This window comes from Phalacrocorax aristotelis, chromosome 3 (assembly GCF_949628215.1).
Source record: "Phalacrocorax aristotelis chromosome 3, bGulAri2.1, whole genome shotgun sequence".
NCBI lineage: Eukaryota > Metazoa > Chordata > Aves > Suliformes > Phalacrocoracidae > Phalacrocorax > Phalacrocorax aristotelis.
Genome location: NC_134278.1, coordinates 61,652,918 through 61,676,492, shown reverse-complemented (window position 1 = coordinate 61,676,492; position 23,575 = coordinate 61,652,918). Strand labels below are relative to the sequence as shown.

General features: G+C 39.4%; 1 protein-coding gene across 6 annotated transcripts in view; it reads right to left on the bottom strand.

Moving 5' to 3' along the window:
• The window catches only part of AKAP7 (A-kinase anchoring protein 7), a 91,966-nt gene extending 74,137 nt beyond the window's left edge, over positions 1-17,829 (bottom strand). For all 6 annotated transcript variants that reach the window (XR_012659653.1, XM_075087637.1, XM_075087639.1 and 3 more), the window contains exons 1-5: positions 17,103-17,829; positions 14,059-14,208; positions 12,911-13,056; positions 8,030-8,166; positions 2,588-2,748 (exon numbers count right to left, since the gene is read on the bottom strand). Coding sequence is in view for 5 of the 6 variants with exons in the window: in XM_075087637.1 (XP_074943738.1) it covers positions 2,588-2,748; positions 8,030-8,166; positions 12,911-13,056; positions 14,059-14,208; positions 17,103-17,292 (784 nt within the window). In the remaining variant the exon portion in view is untranslated. The remainder of the gene's footprint in view (positions 1-2,587; positions 2,749-8,029; positions 8,167-12,910; positions 13,057-14,058; positions 14,209-17,102) is intronic.
• Positions 17,830-23,575: the final 5,746 nt, after the last annotated feature.

Here is a 23,575-nt window from a genome sequence, read left to right as displayed (position 1 = left end):
AACTTCTCCAACACGGGCCCTTCCCACAGGGTGCAGTTCTTCACAAACTGCTCCAGCGTGGGTCCCCTGTGGGGTCACAAGTCCTGCCAACAAACCTGTTCCAGAGTGGGCTCCTCTCTCCATGGGGCCACAGGTCCTGCAAGGAACCTGCTCCAGCGTAGGCTTCCCATGGGGTCACAGCCTCCTTCGGGCATCCACCTGCTCTGGTGTGGGGTCCTCCGTGGGCTGCAGGTGGATATCTGCTGCACCGTTAACCTCCGTGGGCTGCAGGGGGACAGCCTGCCTCGTCTTTATCATAGGCTGCAGGGGAATCTCTGCTCCACTGCCTGGAAAACCTCCTGCCCCTCCTTCTTCAGTGACCTGGGTGTCTGAAGGGCTGTTCCTCTCACATATTGTCACTCCCCTCTCCAGCTGCTGTTTTTGCACAGCAGGTTTTTTTCCCCTTCTTAAATATGTTATAACCCAGAGGCACTTCGGGCTCAGCCTTGGCCAGCGGCAAGTCCTTCTTGGAGCCAGCTGGCATTGGCTCTCTCAGACACCGGGGAACCTTCTGGCAGCTTCTCACAGAAGCCACCCCAGTAGCCTCCCTGCTACCAAAACCTTGCCACCCAAACCCAATACAGATGTGTAGAAAATCACTCATAACAAACTCCTTTATTTCCTGTAGTTAAAAGATATTTGACTCTCCATGTCTAGCAACTTCAATTATTTTGGAGTTTTAAATAATTAACTATAAATGTCTCAAAATTACTATCACTAACAGAAACCATTCGTCTCCTTTCACAAGACGTATTGAAAGCTTACATATTTATGAATTATCTCACTATTTCTAAAACAGCATACATACAATACTGACTCACCTTTAAAAGAAACGCAAAGACAAACTCAGAGACAAGGATGAGGAAACGTATCATCCAAAGGACTGAAGGAATGCTTGGCAGACCCAGTCTTTGAAATAATTATGGGATTATTTGACAACTGAAGCCTCTCTGGAACTCTAAGTACTGTTCAATTTCTACCATACTGAATATTAGAAATACTTCTCTATCGAGTGTTGCTTAGAATAATAAAGCATTGCCCAATAACAGCATAAGCAAACTGAAAAGCTCACAGTCTTCTATTCAACCTTTCTTTAAAAGATAAGTTCTAAAATACTAAATATTTTCTACAGGCACTTCAGAAATTCATGTCAGAAATCAGAAATTAAACCAATTAATTGCTAGACAAAGCACTGTATTAATAAGACTTTTTCCATTTCCTCTCTGTACTGAACTGCAAAGAGGTAGCGTGAGAGCAGCAGTCTTTGCTACTCTGTAAAATGTCCTATATGGGCTATTGCACTATTAAAAAATGGTGTGACCCCACATTCCTCAGAGGACAAAAGATAATTCATCAATACTGAAAAACTCTTTTAAAGAGCCTTTCCAAGGAATAGTTGGAATTGCCGGGATAGTTTTAAAGGACACCAATGAATTACAGACAGTACTGGTTTCTGAGAATTCTTATTTAATATCTGTAAACAACATAGTTTAAGAATAGACCCACAGACAGATAAAAAAACTCCAGTCTACCTTGTTTTCGTCTAGGTAGTGACTGCTGTTTCTCAGCTGATATTTACACTCCTTTTAATTTATATACTCCTGCTGACTTGAACTGTATCTTTGGATGCATTTTATCTGACTGGCAAAGGTAGCAGCCTAGCTCCACTGTTAAGACAGAACTGAAAGTTTCGCTCTTGAAGTGAACATGTGGGTGCACATGCATAGTAGCATCTACCTGCCATATCTTTCAGGAACTTCCAAAATGCTTAAGGAAGGCAACTAACATTGAACAAGCCACAGACTGGTTCCAGAACTGTTCCAAAAAAAAAATTTCAGGCTAAAGCAGCATGGAATCTGGCTCCATACCTCTGGCAGATGAGCCATGTCCTTCTCCCAAATTCCCCTTATCCTCCAGGAGTGTAGAAGCAGTCCAGATTTTACTTTATACATAAATGGAAGTATATCTATAAAGTACATATATATACACATATACACACATATATATATCTCTATGTGCGCGTGTGTGAGATTTAAGACTGATATATATAACATACAGGAAACACAAAACTCAAAGACTCCCCAAGACCATGGAAGAGGAAAGAACATCACTGTCTGTCAGTGCTCTACTCAGCATGAACACAAAGGAGAGAACTATGTAACTTTGCAAGCCAGGTAAGATGCACCAAAGATACAGTTCTTAAAGTCAGTAAGTATGAATATACAAATCGAAAGGGGTATAAATATCAGCTGAGAAACAGCAGACAGTACTTGGACCAAAACAAGGTAGAATGGAGTTTTTATATCCATCTACAAACCTGCACTACTTTTTTTACATAGACTAAATAAAAAGTTATCAGAGAACAGTACTGCCTGTAAATTCATTAATATCATTTTGAACTATGCTGGGAAATTCATCGCGTACTCTTTGCAGTTGTTAAGGGTAAATTAACACTGACTAAATTAGCACCAACTTATCTTTGTGCTCCACTCTTATCTAGGCTGTTAAAACCTCTTTAAAGCACTTAAGCTAGGATGACAAGTTGTACCTGCAATTTCCGTAAGTGTAGTTGTATTATCATTTTCTGCCAACTTCACAAATCCAACTTGATTTTTGAAGTGATCAATTCCTTGAAAAGACAAATCCACGGTTTTTCCTTTCAGGAGGTCTTCTACAAAATCCTTGCTGTCTGAAAGAGCACCAACTGCTCTGTCAAGAGGAAAGAAAATACCTATGTGAAAGTCAAATATTTTAATTCTGTTTACATTGCTATTAGTCGTTCTATCAAAAAATCTCACCAAGCTTTATTAGTATCAATTTATTATGTACTCAGGTACTTTTGCACTACTTCCTATCAATGCAGTCAATACTGTTATTACCATTTGATAAACTGGTTCATACACCCTGCTGTAAAACCACAGAAATAATAAGGCAGACCTAGAAGCAGGTGTAATTCCTCAAAAGAGTTTATCTCAGTCCTTAAGGTGACTAGATATTAACAAGATAGTGTCTCTCTTACTCTGTGCATCCCATTTAAATGAGATGCTTACTTGGAGGCATTTTGTTTACCATTCTTAATTTACTTCTTTCATCTCCTGATGGCTCAACTGAAACTCTAAGATTCTGCTTCGTTCAAAGCTACTACAGAGTGTTACTTAATGTTATCAATAAAGGTTAGTGACATTATACATATTAAACATGATAAAATTATATGTAAATTACTATTAAGCTCACTGAGATCCGTTATGAAAAGAAGTACTATCTAAATTGATGCCTACTTTCTTTAAGAGATAAGTAGCATGCACACATAATCTACACGTAACTTAAAAAACAGGAGCAAATATGGTAACCTTTTAATAATCATATTAATTAGCCATATTAAGTGCACATTCTATTACATTAAATAGTTACTTTGACCTGCACTTGAAGTGATTCACATGCTAAACAGAAACTATATAAACATTCTCAGTGTCTTCTAAAAGATTTCTCACATGCTTAACAGTTTTTAATTCTATACAACAAAACTGAATTTCAACTTTTCACTAAACTGATGTTGACTTTATGAACACTAGGTGGCAGTGACAGGTTAAAAACTTTCAAGAGAGTTTATTTTACTTTTTCTGTCTCGCGGGATGAAAGCCATCACCATGATTTCTAAAGTTGGCTAAATTATATTCTTTAAGCCTGTACAATTACAAACAACTCTACACACGTTTCCATTGTGTTTAACAAGATGGACTCTCAGTGAGAACTATGCATTTAATTGAAAGGTAGGCCAGGTTAAGAAAGACGTTAAGGTTGATTACAAGACAAAATATCCTTGATTGATATAGCCCTCCTGTGTTTTTTTTTAATAGGAGTTTATGACCCAGGAGTACTTTAGCTCCTATATAACCACTTTAAACAACAATGCCATTACTCGTTCCTTGGCAAAGATATTTTCCTTTGAGCATAGTCTCTGCCACTTACCTACCCTTTTATCATCATTAGACAAGCCTGTTCCTGTGTCTTCTGTATGTGCTATATTTCAAGACCTTTCAAAAACACCATCCAATACTGATTATACCTGTCAGATTACTTCACAGGCAATCATGTGTAGCTTTATTTACTGACATGAACCTGAAAACTGTTCCAAAACAAGTACAGATATTTGAAATACACTGTGTCAAAGACTGCAGCGGGCTTTCAAGTAGTGAATCACACACATACCTAAAATCCATCTCTGGACTTTTGCATTTGAGAATTGGTACACAGAGAGTCATGGAAAGCTCTGTTCCCCAGCTGAACAAAGACTTATATTTCCATACTCTAGGGTGTGCTGCAGAACTCACTGACCAGCTCAACTCTACCTCATAAGGTCTATGAAAGGTCAATTCAAGCAGTGCAGTGTGTTTTCAGTTTAGCGCTGTGTCCCTGAAGATTTAGTTCTGCTTTTTCTTTCATATATAATCTTGTAAACACTAAAGTATTTACGAAAAATAATTGTCATCTCACTCTAGCATATTTTTTATTTTCGTATTCTATCCATGACTTTATAATGTCTAACAATTGCTTTGTAAGAATAATGCACAATGACAAACATTTCCACTGAAGTCAATAGCAACAAACACAACAGCAGTATTTCTTGTTATTCCATACCAAATAATATTTACGATGCCAAATAGTAGTAACACTCAGTGCATCTAACCCACAGGGATAGCAAAAATGTTTACAAGCATTTTGCTCCAAAGTGAAGAAAGGAAATAAAAAAAGCATTAAGCAGCATATTCTGAGCAAATACAAACTAGGATTATTGAAGCAGTGCCTGCTTTTTTCTATATTGACGTAATGTAAACATTACAGCACTTAAAATTGATGTAGTTTCTTTTTAGACATTTCAGAATTGTTGATTTTGATTACATGTTAGAAAAAGCAGCCTTGCAAAAAATGCCAGACTGAACCCTTTCAGCACTCATATTTATAATGAAAAGGTTAGATTCACAGAGCCTTTGACAAACAACAAGCAAGAACTTCACACTATAGTCTGGTAATGAAGGCATTTACTGCCAAGGCAGGTGTCCTGATTTCTAGTACCTGATCCCATGACTGCGCATACAGTTAGCACGGACTAGAACTCCTTTGCTTGAAGGGAGTGCTGCCATTACTCTTTCTTGCTTGCTTTCTTTATGGTTTTTAAAATCTCACATTCATGATTTCATATAGTCCTACAAAAAGAGATATAAAGTACATTCATGAAGGCTAGATCATGGCCAATCGTGAGATCGGAAACTCGCAGGGGAACTGCGGGTCTGGATTCCCTTAGAAAGAGCGGCCTAGAATACAGATCTTCCATTTTCAGGGCAAAAGCTGTATGTACTAAAATACCATACAAAGGGCTTTGTGCTGAATTGAATGTTAGGTTTAGCACATTCTTATCACGTGTTTAGACTTCAAATAGCGTTCAACACATTTCATTTCTGTATAGACAGAGGCACTATTGTGCAAACACAGTAGAAAAACTGTAGATATGTGAGTAACTTAATGGATCCAAACCTAAGGATCTATGAACTCTCAGATGCCCAGCTGACAAGCTGCACGTTCTTTGAGGGATGACTCTCACCCTATGTTACACAGAGGTTCTTTTGCCAGCCTGGATCTTGGTTTCTTTCCATTCACCTGGTATCAAAAATTGGTGAAGCAAAGAAAGGAAAAATCAACTTTTTACTCTTCAAACTCTCCCAAGAGATTAAACAGAAAACATCAGTTATGAAAAAAAAAGAATCCTATATAATAGAAAATGCAATCTAGAATACCTGAGGATAGCTGAGCTAGATACCTGTAGGAGGCATCTGGCCAGGGAAGGGGTGAATTACTGGGGAAGCTGCTGCTGACTGGAGGACAGCTCCTGGGTGCCTGGACTGTGGAGTTCTGCTGGGAGAGGCAGAGAAGAACTCCGTAAATAAGTGCTTGATGGCAGTCAGACAGTGAGAGCTGAGAAGGATCTCAAGGAGTAGCAGAAGATACTGAATTTGGGAATATTTGTTTTGATATACAGTTTAGGACTCTAAAAATGTTCATGAGGAGGCATACTTGCCTTTGAGATATCCTCTCGCATTCCTTTTTTAAAAGGTTCATACTTCAAACCTTTTAAAAGAACAACCACACAGTTAGTGGTTGTTCTCACTGATTTTCAGGTGCTACCACAGTTTGCTCATCAACCAAGGCAGGAGGAAGCTGGTGTGCGTACTCCAGGAGACAAAAGGTACATGGGGAGGAGAGGGAGTCCAGCAGATTTAGGATCCTTTGCTTTCCTTTCTGTTCTCTGTTCCTGGTTATCCGTTCCTCTCCCTTTAGATCAGACTGTTGGAGATGAGGATACTGACACATTCGCATCCTCACAGGAGAAGTAAGAGTGTAGAGGCCTCAAGGATATAGCTTTCAAGGAAACAAGTGTGAAAAACCAGCAGGGCAATTGATTTAGATATACTGATACCTCATTATTTTTGAGTGTGTTTAATGTTTTTAGCCATGATACTTCCACTTGACCACCAAGTGGTTCCTACATTCTATCTTGGATTCTTGCTTTCTTATGAGCAACCTGCACTTTAACAGCCAGACCTTCTGGGGCAAAAAAATTACTCAATTCTGGGGCAAAAAAATTACTTAACATACTCTTATTAGACACATTGTTTTGTAACTGTATTACCATAACCAAAGCAATGTCTCACTGCACTTATTCATTACTTGATCTAGATAATTCAGTACATGGACCGCATGCCTGCTAACACCGCAGAGAAAACCAGTAAGATGTATATATATATGACAGAGGGCTTCTGAAAGAACTCATCTGCGGGAGATGAAACCGTGAGGCTTCTCTTTCACACAATTATAAGGATCTGATTAATTTGGATTCACTAGCAGTTCTGTACAAAATAGACACATAAGCAATGGAGGATTCCCAGATGTTCATATAATGACAGCTGGCCATTTATCAGCATTCTACATAATACTCTATTATAGTTACCAAAGTGTTTACAATCTCAATTCTGCAATTATAATGTGTGAATATAGAGACATCGCATATGCAGGCCACTGGGCACCACATCTAAATAGGAACTGTTGAGAAAGTCTGTGTAAAGTAGGACTATAAAATACAACGTGTGTTTTCATTTCAAGTCAAAATTACAGCTAGACACACAAATTATTATTCTGAACATTCATAAATTACAGCTGTATAGACTTAAAAGTCTGAACATCTTTGTATTAACCATTGAACTTGTGCATTAAAGTAGGCTTGTCAAGACAGCAGTACAACATGAGGTAAACAGTAAAAAAACACCAGAGAACTGCACTTTTATAAAGCAAGTGGTCACATCTAACACTTAGATACATGACATCATTTTATAATACATACACCTTTGCACAACTTTTCTACCTTTATATGATCAAAAAAAATCAGCTATATCACTGAAGCAACATCAAAATTATACTTTTGATAAGGCCTAAAAGCCACCTCTCTTTTAGTGTACTTAAATTTTGAGTGTAAAAAATTTATTTAGGAACATAAAAAAAACCCTATGACTGCATGAGGCATTAGCTTGTAGCTAAGGTTTACTTTATTGAAGTCTTTCAGTGACAATTACTAATTTGACTTATAATATTTGCTAAGCTATGAAATTCTGAAAATTCCCATTAATCTGTTCAGTGTCCCTTTAGCAAAACATTGTTTTAAAATAATTACTTTAGCAAACATGCATTTGTGCATGCAAGTTCAGCACACAGTATGAAAAATGCAAGGGAAAAAACGCGTACTTTGTTCGGAGCTCATGACATACCATGTTATGGAAATGGCTTATTTTAAGATTAGCATTTTAAGAACATGAATTACACATTCGGTAACCCTAGTAATTTAGGGCTGCCATAAATAAGCATCAGTTACCCCTTCTAGTCTTTTTATGAACTCCTCCAGCAAAAATACTTGTATATACTTAATTTAACAGCAAATACCTACATGCTAATTTCTTCTTCATTGGATAAATGCATCACTAACATGGTGACGTGCAACGAGCCAGTGTGAACCATTGCTTTGGAAAGCCTTTGATCCTTTTGTGTTATTGCATCTTGGACAGCCTGAATGCCACCAGTAATCTGGGAAGAGAGAGACACAGTTAGCCATTACAATTACTGTATCCCATCATGCAAGTGAACAAGAAAGCAAACAAACAGAAATCAAACGTTTATATAAAAACCATTCTAGCAGAAGAAAGTTTTATCCTCTGTGCTAACTGACCCGAGTAAACTGAAAGTGGGCACAAATGGAGTGATTAATAAATCACTGGACACTCCCTAACACATCTTAATAGGAGTCTGCTTCCGTAAGTATGATAAATTCCTGGAGCAGATTAAGATCGTCCAGTTCTACACTGCCAGTAATCCAAATAAAAGGCTGCTTCAGGTATTTTCTCTGCCCACTTTGCTAAACTTGTATGTTGCTATGTGCAGACAACTGTCTGGAAAGAGATCTTTGCAGTATTGGGCACACGCGAAACAGGAATATTCAGTAAATAATTTGCAGAGATATCCAATTTACAATTCTGATTATACTGTCCAATAGACAGATATAATTTTTATACTCTCATCAAACACATTTTATTGAATCTCCACACAACATGTATGATCTAACTTCATCAGTCTTTTTCTTTAAAATTATTTGGATTACATTTTCTTCATTGAAAAATATTTTTATGGTTACACATGCTTTATAAATTGTGTCCAAATATGTTTACTGTGCTTGCCATTATGATAGTTGTATTGTAGTGATTTTTAAAAAAAACAACAAACAAACCCTGCAACAATTCTTGAATATATTAGTGGAAATTAAATCAAATCGAGTAACCTCGACCATCTGACAAAGTGAGTTATTTCTTAAAGCATGGTAAGCAAAGACACTACACACAAAGCAGCATGTAGAAAACCTCAGTCTGATTATTTTATTTATTTGAAATTCAGTGGTGAATGCTTCACAAATATACTGTACATATTGACTTTTATAATATAAGCACAATTAGCTCAGGTTAAAAAAGAAAAATAAAGCCTTGATATATTTTGGTAGCTCTGTTAATCATAAGTAACATATAAGTTTCCTGAAAAAAACAATCTAATGGCAGTGGTCAGTATTTTTCTGACCTAATTTCCTAAGATGAGTTTTGCAATGCAGGAGTTTTACCTAATGTGCCATAGACATCTAGTGGTGTCATATAAATAAAACGAAATTATAACTTAAAGGAACCAACTCTAGGGAGGGTGGGAAATAGGAAGGAAGGTAAAAGCCACTTGCCAGAAAAAGGTGATATGACATCTACAAAAATCACAGGTGCCTTAGTTGTATAAGACATATGAAGAAAATTGCACCAACATTTTGATCATAGATCATGTTGTAACAAGACCATCTTCTTCTATAAGTCAGAGCTGATCTTATCCTGGATAAGTAACAGCTTCATTGCCTCAGATGTAGGAGAAATTTAACCCACATTTAAGCAAAAAAACAGTAAGCATAATCCCTGATAATTACGATGTATTGACTGCATAATTACTTACGTTTATAAACTAAAGCAAATGGAGTTATCCCCATACATAAAAGAAAAATCCACCAAACCTCAAAAATTAAATGACCTATCATATGAATTACAATTTTATTCCATTTTCAACTACTGCTTCTAAATTCAATTTGCACCTGAGAGCTGTGTATGGACAAGCCCTTCAGAATACAGAAGACAGGTGTGGAATTGTGTTATCACAGCAGTAAGACCATCCTAGCTCTGAAAAAGATCAAAGTTATTCAGCATTCAAATTAGCAGCCAATACCCCACATCCCCTTACCCATATAGTTTCCTTTAGTAGTACTTCTGAGTCCCTTCCTGCTCACGCCCTAAACTACCTCCAGCTCCCTCATATTGTTCAGTTCTGGCTTGGGCAAGAAGCAACACCTGCTGTGGCAGATTTTCAGCTTAAGGAGTTGACTAGCTAACAAACACACAGATATTCATTTGTCAGCTGGCAGGTCTAGAAGAATAGGTAATTGCCACACTCAGTCTTTTCAACACAAGCATGTTTTTTCAAGGCTCTCTTTTATGCAAGTACCAATTCCACAAAAATTGTAGGAAATTAGTACTTCAGATATGTCAATTTTTAACCCAAATTTGAACAACAGGTTGAAAACCCACAGCAGGTTCAAAACCCACAAAAACCCAATGGGGTTCTAACGAGGCAAATAGATAGGCAGGCTCACACCTGTATGAACTCCATCAGGAAACCAAGCTAAAAACCTAACAATTAACATACCTTTGGAACAGGATTAATTCCAAAAGATGGCTAGTTAGCAGTTCCAGAGACAAGCTGTTACTGAGCCCACCAGGAAAGTATGAAATTAGCTGCCTTTTTGACAAAGGCAAAATAGAAAGATGACTGAGCACATTCTCTCCCTCTGCCTAAGGGAATGAGAACATTCTACACAATCTTCACCATTTGGAAAGAAGAAAAAAAGTTCTCAAGTACATTTTTGTGAATTTCAGGGATTTATTTTTAATGTTTTCCCAGACTTTATGTGACCAAAACATAATGCAATAGCTGTAGCATAGCTGTGCCATCGCAATGCATGATATAACTTCACATTGGTTCTGCTTTCTTCAATAAATCTAAGGTGCAATTAACAGTTGGGTGCCATGAATATTAATTAAGTGAACCAGGACTCTTCCTTTATCTCTGTGTAACTAGTTATGATCCATTGCATAAATAAGAACTTTAAATTGCTATTTAACCTGCTATTTACATTACCTTACAAAGTTTTATCACATTTCAACTGCTATCATGGTATTTCTTTTAACTTGAGATTTCCTAAATTAACTAAAAGAAATGTCTGAAGGCAGATCATACTCAACAACTCCTCTGTCAGATTATTTTAAAAAGTTCTCCAAAATAAGGCCTCAAATACTGATTTTAAAGTCCTTTCTCCCATTACTTGAAATATGTTATTCTGAAGAGTAATAAAATAACTTAGTTTTGCTTATTGCAAGGATACTACTAGTAAGTAGATCTTTAGCTTACAGTCTTAATATTCAACAGATCAATTATAATCAAGACTGGAGGACCCTGAAAGACTAACCTACTAAGCAGTGACACATCAGATTAAACATAACTTTAAAAAGTTACCAGAAAAGGATACAACGATAATCATACATTTAACTATTTTTGCACAAGCAATAAAGGTCAATATAAATTAAAAATTAATGGAACACGACATTTTATTGCTGAAGATTCAAAACATAATTAAAATGAAAACAAGGAAACTGTTTAGTTTCCAAGAGGAACAGTTCGTTAAATGTTCCACAAATATCCCTTATTACAAAATGGCTCCCTGCATAAAGCTTAAAATATTATATAAAATAAGAAGAAAGAGTACTAATGCCCGAAACACTTCACTGCTATGAAATCAGATCCTCCAAAAAAGAAAGGTCTCTCATTACTAACTTAAATACTACAAGTAATTACCAGATTCCTCTGGCTATCAAGAAACCAGGTGTCTTAAGTCTAAATTTTGGCTAATGTTGCCTATACAAATTCCAGTGTGCATTTTCTACTTTCAGAACAACTCTACATCTAAGGCAAGTATAAACAAAACTGTCTAGCAAAGTCCTGGAATTCCCAAACGCCCTGCGATTTATATAGTTGTTCCTTTACCTCTGTAAGTGATATAAGACTAAATACCTGACATATAAAAAAGCATGCATAGTTAAGACTTTTCCACTCAACCAGCCATTCAACATAATAACAAATGTGAGCAGGAATTCTCAGTTATGAGATTACATAACCCCTGCATTATTCTTGCTCTTGTTAAGTCATGGAACAGGCAGGAAGAAAAGATATTTCCCACAGTATTTGTGTCAGGCTATCCTGGATCTTACAAAATCAGCCCCTACAATCTCTTCTTCACATAGTATGTTTTGAAGAAGCAAAGATTGCATTGTAATTTTCAAACCTACTTTGGTTTATTTTAATTTTGGATTCACTTAACCTTTGACTTTCTCTGAGAACAGACAGTACAGATGTAGGATGACTTAAAATTCACCTGAGATGGTGCCTGGTATTAAAAAATAAACCTAAATTTGGAAATGGTGATAAACTGTTGCATTTAATTTTTTAAACATAATGCACATACTTTCCCTGTTTCCAGACACAAAAGGTATCGAAGCCGTATCAGACGTCCCACAGCGTGTAAGAAATCATTCCCATTCACTGTTTAAATGAGACAACACATGCTAACTATAAGAAAATACATGTTCTTACAGAGCTCTCTGCACTTCTTGAATCCCTTTGAACAACATTTCACCAAAACAATAGGTTGTTTGAATTTTAAATAAGGTGATCAATTTTACTGGGAAATGTTAAACTACAAACTGCCTTGTTAAAACAGCAACAGATCCAAATTTAAATTCCTATCTATAAGGAGAGCTAAAAATATTGCTAGGGATTTTCTTATTAAATTAAATAAGAATGTCTCTCTTCCTTAAAATAAGTAAATGACAAAATAAGCAATACTGGAAGAATACAGAGGGGAAATTTAATCCAGCTTCAGTCGAAATAATGTGAAGTCCATAAGACTGACAAACTGCATAAAAGGATAAATATTTTTCCCCTCGTCTTTTCCAGATAACCATTTTTTTCCACAAAAATGCTACATAAAATAAAGTTACTCCTTGAATAGGCTGCTAATGTTCCTTTAAATATACCTGAAAAAAAATATTTTGCTCAAGGTAAGACACTGTTCATCTTATAAATACATGCAGCTGTTGAAGTAAATCTGCTTATACCAAATTAGTATAATAAAGAACATCACCTTTGGATTAGTAATTGGAAGAGAAATGAAATAATTCGGCTGATATGTTTTTTTCCTTTTCTTCTTTCTCTCACTGCCTTCTTCAATTTCTTTTCCAGTAACCCTCTTTCTTTTCTTTTTCATATTTATTTCAGAGGTTGCATGCACTGAAGAGAAAAAAAAGTTACTTTCAGCATAGTGATAAATCAAAACAAAAGTACACTAATATCATGCCAAGAGGAGCTGGACTTCAGTCAACTGACTGGAGGATGTCTGCCCAGTCATCTGACTGCCCATGCTATGAAACGTCTGATTGGGATCCTACTCCGACCTGAATGACACAAGTGGAGTACCATAATCAAACTAACAGCCTATACCTCTAAGCAGGATTTATAAGCCGCTAACACAGGCCGGTTCCAAAATGCTGCATTTCATTTAGCCAACTCATGCTGCAGTGGAATAGGCCTGCAAAATGTCCGCACTTGAACACGGATGTGACTTTAGAGCAAAAGCGCCAATATTAAGTATCAAAAATCCCATGCACGCTGCATTTCTGAAATATAAAACAAGATAACACATAGGATTTTAAAGGTTGTATTAGACTAGGACTGGCCAACCTATAGCTGAAAGACCAAACCCAACCCAGAAGAAAATTTAATCCAAGCCAGATCTACTCTCTATCGCGTCCTTTCCCAAGACCCCTTCCAACATGGATAGCACTATAAATTATTTTTCTCACAGCTTATTTCCTCAAGACTTTGCAGACCCTCTCCCACCATGTGGCCTGACACATGCCCAAAAGCTAACCAGGCTGCAGACATCCACTGTCCAACTAGAGGTGCACTTATAGCCATGTGCTGGGAATACACATATCGGAAGATAGCTCATAGAATTCACCATGTGAGAAGGTCATATACAGTAATGTGAACTGATGTTCGAGATGTCTTTATTCTGTGACTCATTGCTGCAATGAATCACAATATGGTAAATTTTCAATATAGTCAAGTATTTGCTAGACTGAGTACTAATAAGAGAGGCTCTGGACTGGCTCCAGTTCACAGGGAGACTCTGTTCCATGTGCACAGCCCACCTGTACACGCCAACAGGCAGGACCAAGAACTGAACGCATGTGTCTATGCTTTCACATTACTTCTGTTTAATATACTTACTAACAAATTCATCTTCAATATCTGTGTCGACAAATGGCATTTCTGCCATCAGAGATTCTACCAAATCAGCAGGACATGGCTCTTTTCTCTGTTGTGTCCATTTCTTATTCTCTTCAGAGATTTTCTTTTGCTGTACATTTTCCAGCCCATCTGTAATATATTTAAAACAACACACTGGATCTTAGTTTTTGATATAAACAACTAAAAGACATTATACACAAGCAATATACCAGTATACGTTTCTCTAATTATCAGCAACTGAGTATTGACCTATAACCCCTTTAAGAATGCTGATCTTCTTCCTTGTCAACATATCAGCATAAATACTTCAATGCTTTATGTGGAATAACAAAAAAACCCCAAAGTGTTCAGTTCAGCCCTCTGTATTTAATAACTTATGGCCTTGTTTGGTTCTAAGAAAATGCAATTATGTGCAAAAAAATAAAAAGGATACATATAACCAAGCTTAAAAAAATAAAGTCTTCGGACAACACATAAAGTTCACTTTAGATAACAGTAATGGCATATAAAATTCAGTGCAGGCAATCATTGGCAAATGAATTCCCATGTAAACAGACTGAAAATGAGGCATGAAGGAGCAGGAAGGGAATCCTACCGTTCCACATATAACAGAGTTCTCAGCTGACTATATCATTCAGGAATGAGATGATTATTCTACTCCTGCATCCCACACACAGAGTACCATGTTATAGGTGGCAATGATCGGAACTTCTGGTTCTAAATACTGACTTTTAGTATTTAAGCTAAAAAAGAAATCAATACAAATCAAAACTCATCTTGCATGTATAAAGATACACATGAAGTTCTATTTCAGAGTAATACCACAATGACAATAATCTCCCCTAACAAGTTTTTTTAAAATGTCTTTTACCCCATGAGTGCTAAGCATGAGCCACTTCGTTATGTCTGCTTCATGCTTCTGCTTCAGTAAACTCTAATATTTGCGCACTAGCTTATACCTTAGAAAATGAAAAAATAAAAAACCTCTCTAGCAGCAGAAATGGTGCACATAACCAGGCATCCAGCAATATTCTTTTGGGACAACTCCACAATGGGATTACTGTAGTGGAAGAAGCCTTATGTCAGAATTGCAGTTTATCCTAGGACAGCTCATTACTACAGACAACACACTTTCAAAGCTCTTCCTGTGACCAGTGCAGATAGTCCAAATCTGGCCCAAGGGGAAAATTTGGCAGCAAAAGTGTGTATTATATTCTTGTTGCATGCAAAACTACGACATGTGTAAAATCCGTATTACAGACCCAATCTGGGTTATTATCACCCTATGGAGTGCTTTTTGCATATATCACATTATGCTAAGGAAGAAAGTAAAAGAACAACCTGATTCAGCATTAATTTACTCCAGTCTAAAGCAGGGGGGCATAAATCGCTCTGTGGTTGTAGTCTGACACCTAACTTTATCCCAGAGGCTATTAAAAAGAAACAAAGTATTTAGATTTGTTGCTTGATCCCCCTGTAGACATTAAAGAACTATGTACAACAAACAGGTGTTAAAGCAATAATAAAATTATTACTTAACATTTAGATTAAAGTAAAGCTCACAAAAAACAGTTTGTTGCTGGTGATCCACAAGTGTAAAGAAAACAACAATCCTTCCTTGAAAGAGATTGCAAAGCAAAGGACAAGACAGAAATCCATGAAACTGACAAACAAGTAGGTCAGTCTGGGGCAGAAAAGTTATCAAGATTCAGAAATTGTAACAGAATTATAACCAGCAGGAGCAAAAGGGAGTTGTTAAGGTAGCATCAGCTGCAGAAGAAAGGCTCACATAAATCTGAGGGGTGTATATTGCAGATTACGCACTTCCTTTGCTCTGTCTGCTCAAGACGCAACACACTTGAGCCACTTTGAGAAATTCAATCTGGTCACAATATCGGCTGGGCATAGCAAAGGCACAGCTAGTGGTTAACAGTGTCCCTTCTCTAGTCAATTAGCTGAACCAAACAGGCACTGCTTCTAAATTCTACAAGTCATACCCCAAGCAAAAAAACCTCCATCCCTCATTCCTGACATAATGTTGATAATCTGAGACCAAAGTAACAAAATCAGCTTTGATAGGAAGTCCTTGACCATCAAGCTGTTATAGGATAAACTTGTTTTTCTTAATTGCATGTTTAATTATATTAGCCTGAGTTTCGTATATGAACAGGTATATACATTATTCCTATACTTGTATTTGTTTAAGAGGCTGCTCTTCTTCACTAGTATTTAAGTAATCTGACCTAGCAGAAACTAAATTATAAACCTCATTCACAAAGGGGAGAATACAAAAATAAGGTGCAATAAAACATACTTGATTGCACTCCTGTCCCAGCCATCTTCTCTCCATACTGATTGTAGTTTCAGATAGAACAATCTATTATTTGACACCCACACATCAGAGATCACAGTGAGATTAGGCCTCCAGGCACTGTTCCCTGTTTAATATGTTTATCTTAATGTTTAATGTGTTTATGTTCATATGTTTAGTAACAAATTAATCCTTTGGACACAATTTAACTGAAAGCTGCTGTAGAAATAAATGGTCTTGCTCTCCAGGTGTTTTGAACTCAGCGCTAGCAACAAGTGTTCACATAGAGAACTGAAAAAGCTTAAAGCCCCAAAACCAAACTTTGGGGAAAAGAATGGTAGGCTTAGTGTTCAGCCAGGTCGGATGCTCACAGGCAGGGAAAATAAAAGCAGAACACTTCTTAGCAACAGTCCACAATTAAGTTGAATCGTTTCCCCCTACGGTCTCCACAACCCCCGCTGCGAACTCCGCCTCTTCCCGTTCGCTACGTGCGCACTAGCCGTTTGGCCCAACGTGACCGTTTAACGGCCAAGGGACATCAGCAACGTCGGGTCTCCCTCCCTCCCTCACAGCGCGACCCACAGGCAGCCACTCGGTTGCGGAGGCCGCCCGGACGGAGCTGAGGCGGCTCCGAGGACCGGCGCCCGTCTACCCCCACAGTGGCCGCCAGTCCTCTTCCCCTCGCTCAACGGCCGCCGCGCCTCCTCCTCACCGTCCTCCGGGATCGCGCCGACTCCGCGGGAGGCCTCCCCGCCGCTACCGACCCCTCCCGCCGCTGCCGCCGGCCGCAGCGCCATGAGGCGGGGGGGCGCGGGCACAACCCGCCGTGCGAGGAGGACGCGGGCCGCCGCCGCCCGCGGTGGGGAGAACGTGGGGAGAAGCCGCCGCAGCAGCCGCTGCATGCCCGGTTAGGGACCGAGCGCAGCCGCCGCGTTCCTCGGGCAAAGGACGGCGGCGGGAGAATGGAGAGAGCCGGGCCCTGCGGCCTCCGGACTACAGCTCCCAGCGTGCTCCGCGCCGGGCATGGCGGGAGGCGGCCCCACGTCCCGCACGTCCCCGCCCGCCACCTTCCTCCACTCTAATGCCGTTTTTTCGGCTGAGCCGTCCAGTTCACAGCGGCGATATTGAGATAGTGCGTCGTGAAGCGTGAGATCCGCATTTGCAAGCGTTGCTTTCCCTCACTATTTTACCAAAATGTGGCTGCCCGAGCGCTTGTCCCACAGAAGGGCTGTGACTAACTGGAGTGGTTTGGGCCGCTGTCTCCCAAAAATAACCAGTTGTAGCTTAGGGCTGCCAGAAGAACCGTATGCAATCCAGAGCAATAATTTCCCTCCATTCAGCTGCGGTCTGGGGGAGACCAGATGATCTTGCTCTAAACGCCTGCCTTTGTGCAGCCCCGGACCCCTGTGGCTGTGGTCACCAACGCCTCTGCTGTGGCCATATAGACTCTCGTTGGGAAACAGCCCCTGGGGCGTATGGGAGAGGCGGCCTCTCTGAGGCAAGGAGTGGGCTCCTTCCTGTTAAATAAAGACTTGGTGCCTCCTAGAAGCCAAATCCTGTTGCTGCGTTCTGTGGGAGAAGCTGTCACCTCTGTTTTTGCAGATCAGCCTGTGCATATAGACTAGATCTGAGGGACCCGATTGTTGTATGTAGATGAAGATTCCCACTTTCGTTTCTAAAGAGAGTAGGGATGGCAAAAGCAAATAAATAAAACAGGATGTTCATGATAGGGAGGAAGCTGCATGGCTGCTGGATGTTAGAAGCTGAGAGACGAGTGAAAAATGAGGCCAGATTCTGTGTTTGGCTCATCTGTGCCTTCCCTTTCTGGGAGATAAAATCTGATTGGAAATATTTTACCACTGTGTTGACCCATTTCATGCTGTGTTTGTCTTCACTGTCTTTCACACATTATTTTCATTTGGTCTGCATAGTCCTCTGTAGACAAGACTGGATGTGACACAGAATTCCATGGTCTGTGGGATTCAGGAGAAGCTTTAGGATGAGGCTGCTGGCAGTTTTTTTTACAATACGCATGTCATCTGAATATCAGCTATCGTTAGAAGACTAAATACATAAGTGGTCACTATTAGCACTGGCAAGTAAGATAGTTCCAGAAGAATTAGATTCCATATAATTATAGATCACATACTGGGAGAAAATCTTTTGGTATCAAGTGTCTTTTTAAAAATATGAATTTAAAACACAGTTTTGGATCTGAAACTCCTCCAGATCAACTCATTAGGTGTTTTACAGAAATCTTCAGCAAGCAAACTCCAGAAAGAACATTTCTGTCTGCACAGTTGACAGGGGAGTCCAATGCAACATTTAGATAAGTTAGCATTTAATAGTCTTCTTAAAAATTGAGAACACAATGCGTTTTTAGTGGAGCTAAAATTGCATCTAACCTAACCCACTAGCCTAGCACTAATATGTAGATCTGTTCTTTGGGTTCATGACATGCCTGAATATACCATGTCCGGGATGAGGGGAAGTGAGAAATTAAAAGCACCTTAGCTGGAGCTGCTAAGAGTTACCATGAATTGTCCCTACAAGTCATAAAAGTGGTGTTGGAGGGAAATGTTCAACTGAGGACTAGAAAGCTGAAGTAACAAGTTGTGGTTTTTCTGCCTGCCCAAATACTGCACACATTTCATAGAGGTCACTGACCTGGTGCCTGGCAGAAACTGGTTTTCACTACTGCTTAGGTTTGGGCTAAAGCCAGCACTTTATCAATTTTCTGTGGCCTTGCCTTTATTAAAAAGAGTTTCTGATTAACCTCTCAGCAGTACAGTTGTCCCTTTGAGGAAAAAGAACCAACATCATGACAGCTGAGTGACACTAACAGAAAGAGGAAGCACAGTCAGCTCTACAAATGTATTTGCTTACATAACCACACTGCCCGTGCCTGCTAGCCTCTCAGCCTCCTTACTGTCTCTTAATGCACCACCTAACTTCAGTCAAATTTAGTAGAGAGCAAGAGGATTCAGAGATATGATATTCCTACAACTTTCCTGGAAATGAGTGGCCTGGGAGAAAAGAGAGACTTATTTACCTCCCAAATGAGGGAAAGAAGAAACAATGCTGTGCATATGTTTTTCCATGAAACAGTGGCTGGCCATGAGTACTGGTCAGCTCCTTACATGATAGGTCACGGTACATATTATCAATACATATTATGTCTTATCTTAGTCAAGCAAGAGATATGGGGGAGCTATGAGTAGCTGCGACATGACTGACTGGGAGATTAGGAAATAAAGGGGCAGGAATGGGATGTGTTGCAGGGAGGCCCGAATGTTGGAAGGGGACACTGGGATATTGTGTAGGTTGTGGGAGGGAGTTGAAGGTATTGTAATGGGAGGGTATGGGGGCTATAGGGGAAGCTTGGGTTATTATGATAAGAAGGGAGGACATAACTGATACAAAATAAGGCTTCATTACTGACACTGCTGATACAGCGACTTGTCTTCTGAGAAGCGAAACAGAATAGACCATGATCTGATAGTAATAAGAGATTTGATAGAGAAACAAAGAGAAGTATGAGTTGCAGAACTGCAGATAATAGAAAATGAGAGGTAGAGGAGTGCCTGGGATAAAGTAATTTAATGCAAAGAACAAAAAGCAAATAGGCTAGGTTGTCTGCAATAACCGGTATAAACGGAAGAAGCGCATGAAGATGCTATCAGTTGTACTTAATGAATACAAACTACCTTTGACTGACATCTAACACGAATATGAAGATTAATGTGAAAAGTATTAACATAAATAGATATTTTCATGATCTGTTGGTCACAGGCATTCATTTACATTGCAGAAGGAGGGAACAGAACGGTGGGAATCAGCTGAAAATTTAACCGATTACCCAGAGCACCAATTCTTCACTTGCTACCCTCTGGATAGCGACCTATTATGAGGAACTCTGGCTAAAGACTGGCGTAGACACTCAAATGCGACTAATGTCAAGGTATTGTTTCAGACACTTCCAGGTTCCTCCTGGCTTTTATGCTGATAGGACTCTTTTTGAGGAATGATGACTGTTGGGTAGAGAGAGGATTCACCTAATAAAGTGGGGCAGGAATGTCTTTTCCAACAGGCTTGTCAGCCTCATAAGGAGGGCTTTATACTACGTTACTGAAGGACAGAGAAGTAGTTCCATCAGACCTAAGCTGGAAGAGAACTGGAAGAGCTGGAAGAGATGTGCTGGCAGAGGGGTAGTGGTAGATGATGGGAAAGCAGATATAGGATAGCACGATGGCAGAGGCTGTCCCTCTTTGCCTGAGAAAGCAGCCTGCATGGGGACCTATCCCATTTCCTGCACGCAAACTAGCATTTAGGGGAACCTCAACAGGCTGGAGAAGTGGGACAACAGATGCTTGCTTCATGAAGTTAACAAAGACAAATGTAAAATCTTGCATCTAGGGCAGATGGGTTTTGGCAAAAGCAGCTGGATGCATATCTGCACTAACTTACAGTCCATGACATTTTTTACTAACTTGGACTCTGAACTGGGCATTATCAGTCTCTAGACCTTGCACACTGAAAAAAGCAATTATTAGAACTATTTCCTTTAACCATTTGCCCTGAAAATTTTATCTCATTGGCTAGTTTTAATACTTCCTCTTAAATACTTGAAGAAGGGGTAGAATATACTTTCCTAATCTAATTTTTCTTTCACTTGTCAGCATAGAAAATGCACCGGAAGTTATCTAGGTAAATCCTCATTCTGCACTGGAGTTAAATCATCCTTCTATAGCCAACAAAACCAGTTTTTCCCATGTTGTTCCACCATCAGGTTAAAAGAAGCTCTTAATTTTTTTTACCTTTGTCTCAGAAGCACAAATTCCATCAAAAATGTGATATGCATAACTTCAGTTTCCAAAACACAGGGTAACTAGATTACAAATAGTATTATGAAATACTTCTACTACTACATATTTTGTGATATGAGTAGATGGATTCCTTTTTACTAAATATTTATACACGCACAAACAAAACTAAAATAGAAAATAAATTTACGTGATTTTGATTAAGTGATTTTGATGGCCACAATGTTGTTTCTCTTATTCCTGTTACAAATAATTTGGATTTAAGCAAAAAGTTGCATGTTCTGGACACCACTAAGAATGGTAGTCTGCGGAGTGAAGACACCATCCAGTTTCAGAATCATAGAATCGCAGATGGTGGGGGTTGGAAGGGACCTCTGGAGATCATCTTGTCCAACCCCCTGCTTGAGCAGGCACACCCAGAGCAGGGGGCACAGGAACGCATCCAGGCAGGTTTTGAATGTCTCCAGGGAAGGAGACTCCACAGCCTCCCTGGGCAGCCTGTTCCACTGCTCTGTCGCCCTCACAGGAAAGAAGTTTTTTCTCATATTCAGGTGGAACTTCCTGTGTTCCAGCTTGTGCCTGTTGCCCCTTGTCCTGTCGTTGGGCACCACTGAAAAAAAGTCCAGTTCCATCCTCTTGACACCCACCCTTCAGATATTTATAAGCATTGACAAGATCCCCCCTCAGTCTTCTCTTCTCCAGGCTGAACAAACACAAGTCTCTCAGCTTTTCCTCATAAGGGGGATGCTCCAGCCCCCTGATCATCTTTGTAGCTCTCTGGTGGACTTGCTCAAGCAGTTCCCTCTCCTTCTTAAACTGGGGGGCCCAAAACTGAACACAGTACTCCAATTGTGGCCTCACTAGGCCAGAGTAGAGGGGGAGGACAACCTCCCTGAACATGTTGGCCACACTCCTTTTAATGCAGCCCAGGGTACTGTTGGCTGCAGTTTGATAGGAAACCTTCACAGATCTGCAATATTAGAGATTGTACCTTGAAATAAAAGCACATCTCCCTCTTACTAAACCTGCTGGACTTTTTAGCTCCAAGGACCAAGTTAAGGTGATCTGAAATCTCCATCTACCTGGAGCTGATCTTATTTTCTGACTGAAATAGAGATTTAAAAAAAAGTATGTACAGGGGAAGGGTGGAGGGAAAGTGTTTTCTTTAAGAAGACGACACTGCCTGCAATTAAAAAACAGTTTGATTTTGAAGGCAGTGAATATTGCCAACTACATGTGGAAGTCGTACAGCTGAGATACTAGATCCTGCATTCCTTGAGTGAAAGACACTTTACTGGGAGTCTTAAGCAAATAAAGAATGCAGTTCTGAATCCAAAATTCATATTATTCCAGATGTGGGTGGGGGAAATACCTATTTACTGACTAAACTGAAAAATCTTCATTCTCAGCTGCCTATCTGTTGTGCTTCTTGCTCTTCTGTCTGTCTCTTTCTTCAGCCACAAACTGCTTTTTTAGCTCTGGCTTCCTTACCTTCCTAAGCTCCAGGTATTGCACAAACAGGCTATGTGTTTGTCATTGCCATGCAGGTTTTGCATGTGGCCTTGCATCTTTTTTCCTCTTTTATCTATGTTTTTTTTTTGTAACATTAGGATGTCTGAGGAATAAGGACAGTATCTTTCAAGCACATTTACAGAGCACAAAGACCAATTAAAAAAACCCCAAGTCTTAGCTTCTTATTCCCTGAATATAGTACAGCCCTTCTTGAAGTTCAGATCATCACTCTTACCTCTGCACGCATTTCTGGTGTGCCTGCCTTTCTTCCTAACAGCAGCTGACACATTAGTTCACAAGCACTACCAAAGCGTCAGCCAGTTGCTCATTTAGCCTAAGATGTGAATGTACCTGCCCTGGGACTCTTCACCAGTCAATAAAGACAGAAGCTTTTCCAGAGGGGAATTGTAATTCATAAAGAATTAAGTAAGAGTTGTTCTAGAGATGCTCTTGTCTCTCCATGGACAACAGAGATGGCCAGAACAACTAGGCTTGTGTCCTGCTTAGGCACACCAGTTAGAAGGTGCAAGTGGGATGACTTGAATCAAGGCCTGAATTTTGTGATTGCCTGGTTCAGAATTAAGAACAAAGCTTTGTGCTCTGGTCCATTATTTCAGGCTCTGGCAAAGCCTCTTGGAACCCAGACAATTAAAAACAATATCTACTCTCTAACAGGAAACACTTGTGTCAAAACAGCGTTTCTCAAATGTTATACTAACCTTCATCCTGTTGGAAGAACATGATGATGGCTATGGCTAATGCTGCAAAGCTCAAGTGCTCAGAAAACTTCACGCAGTGTAGGTTTTGGGACTCTGCCAAGTTAGAGCCTACCTAGGAAGAAATAATTAAG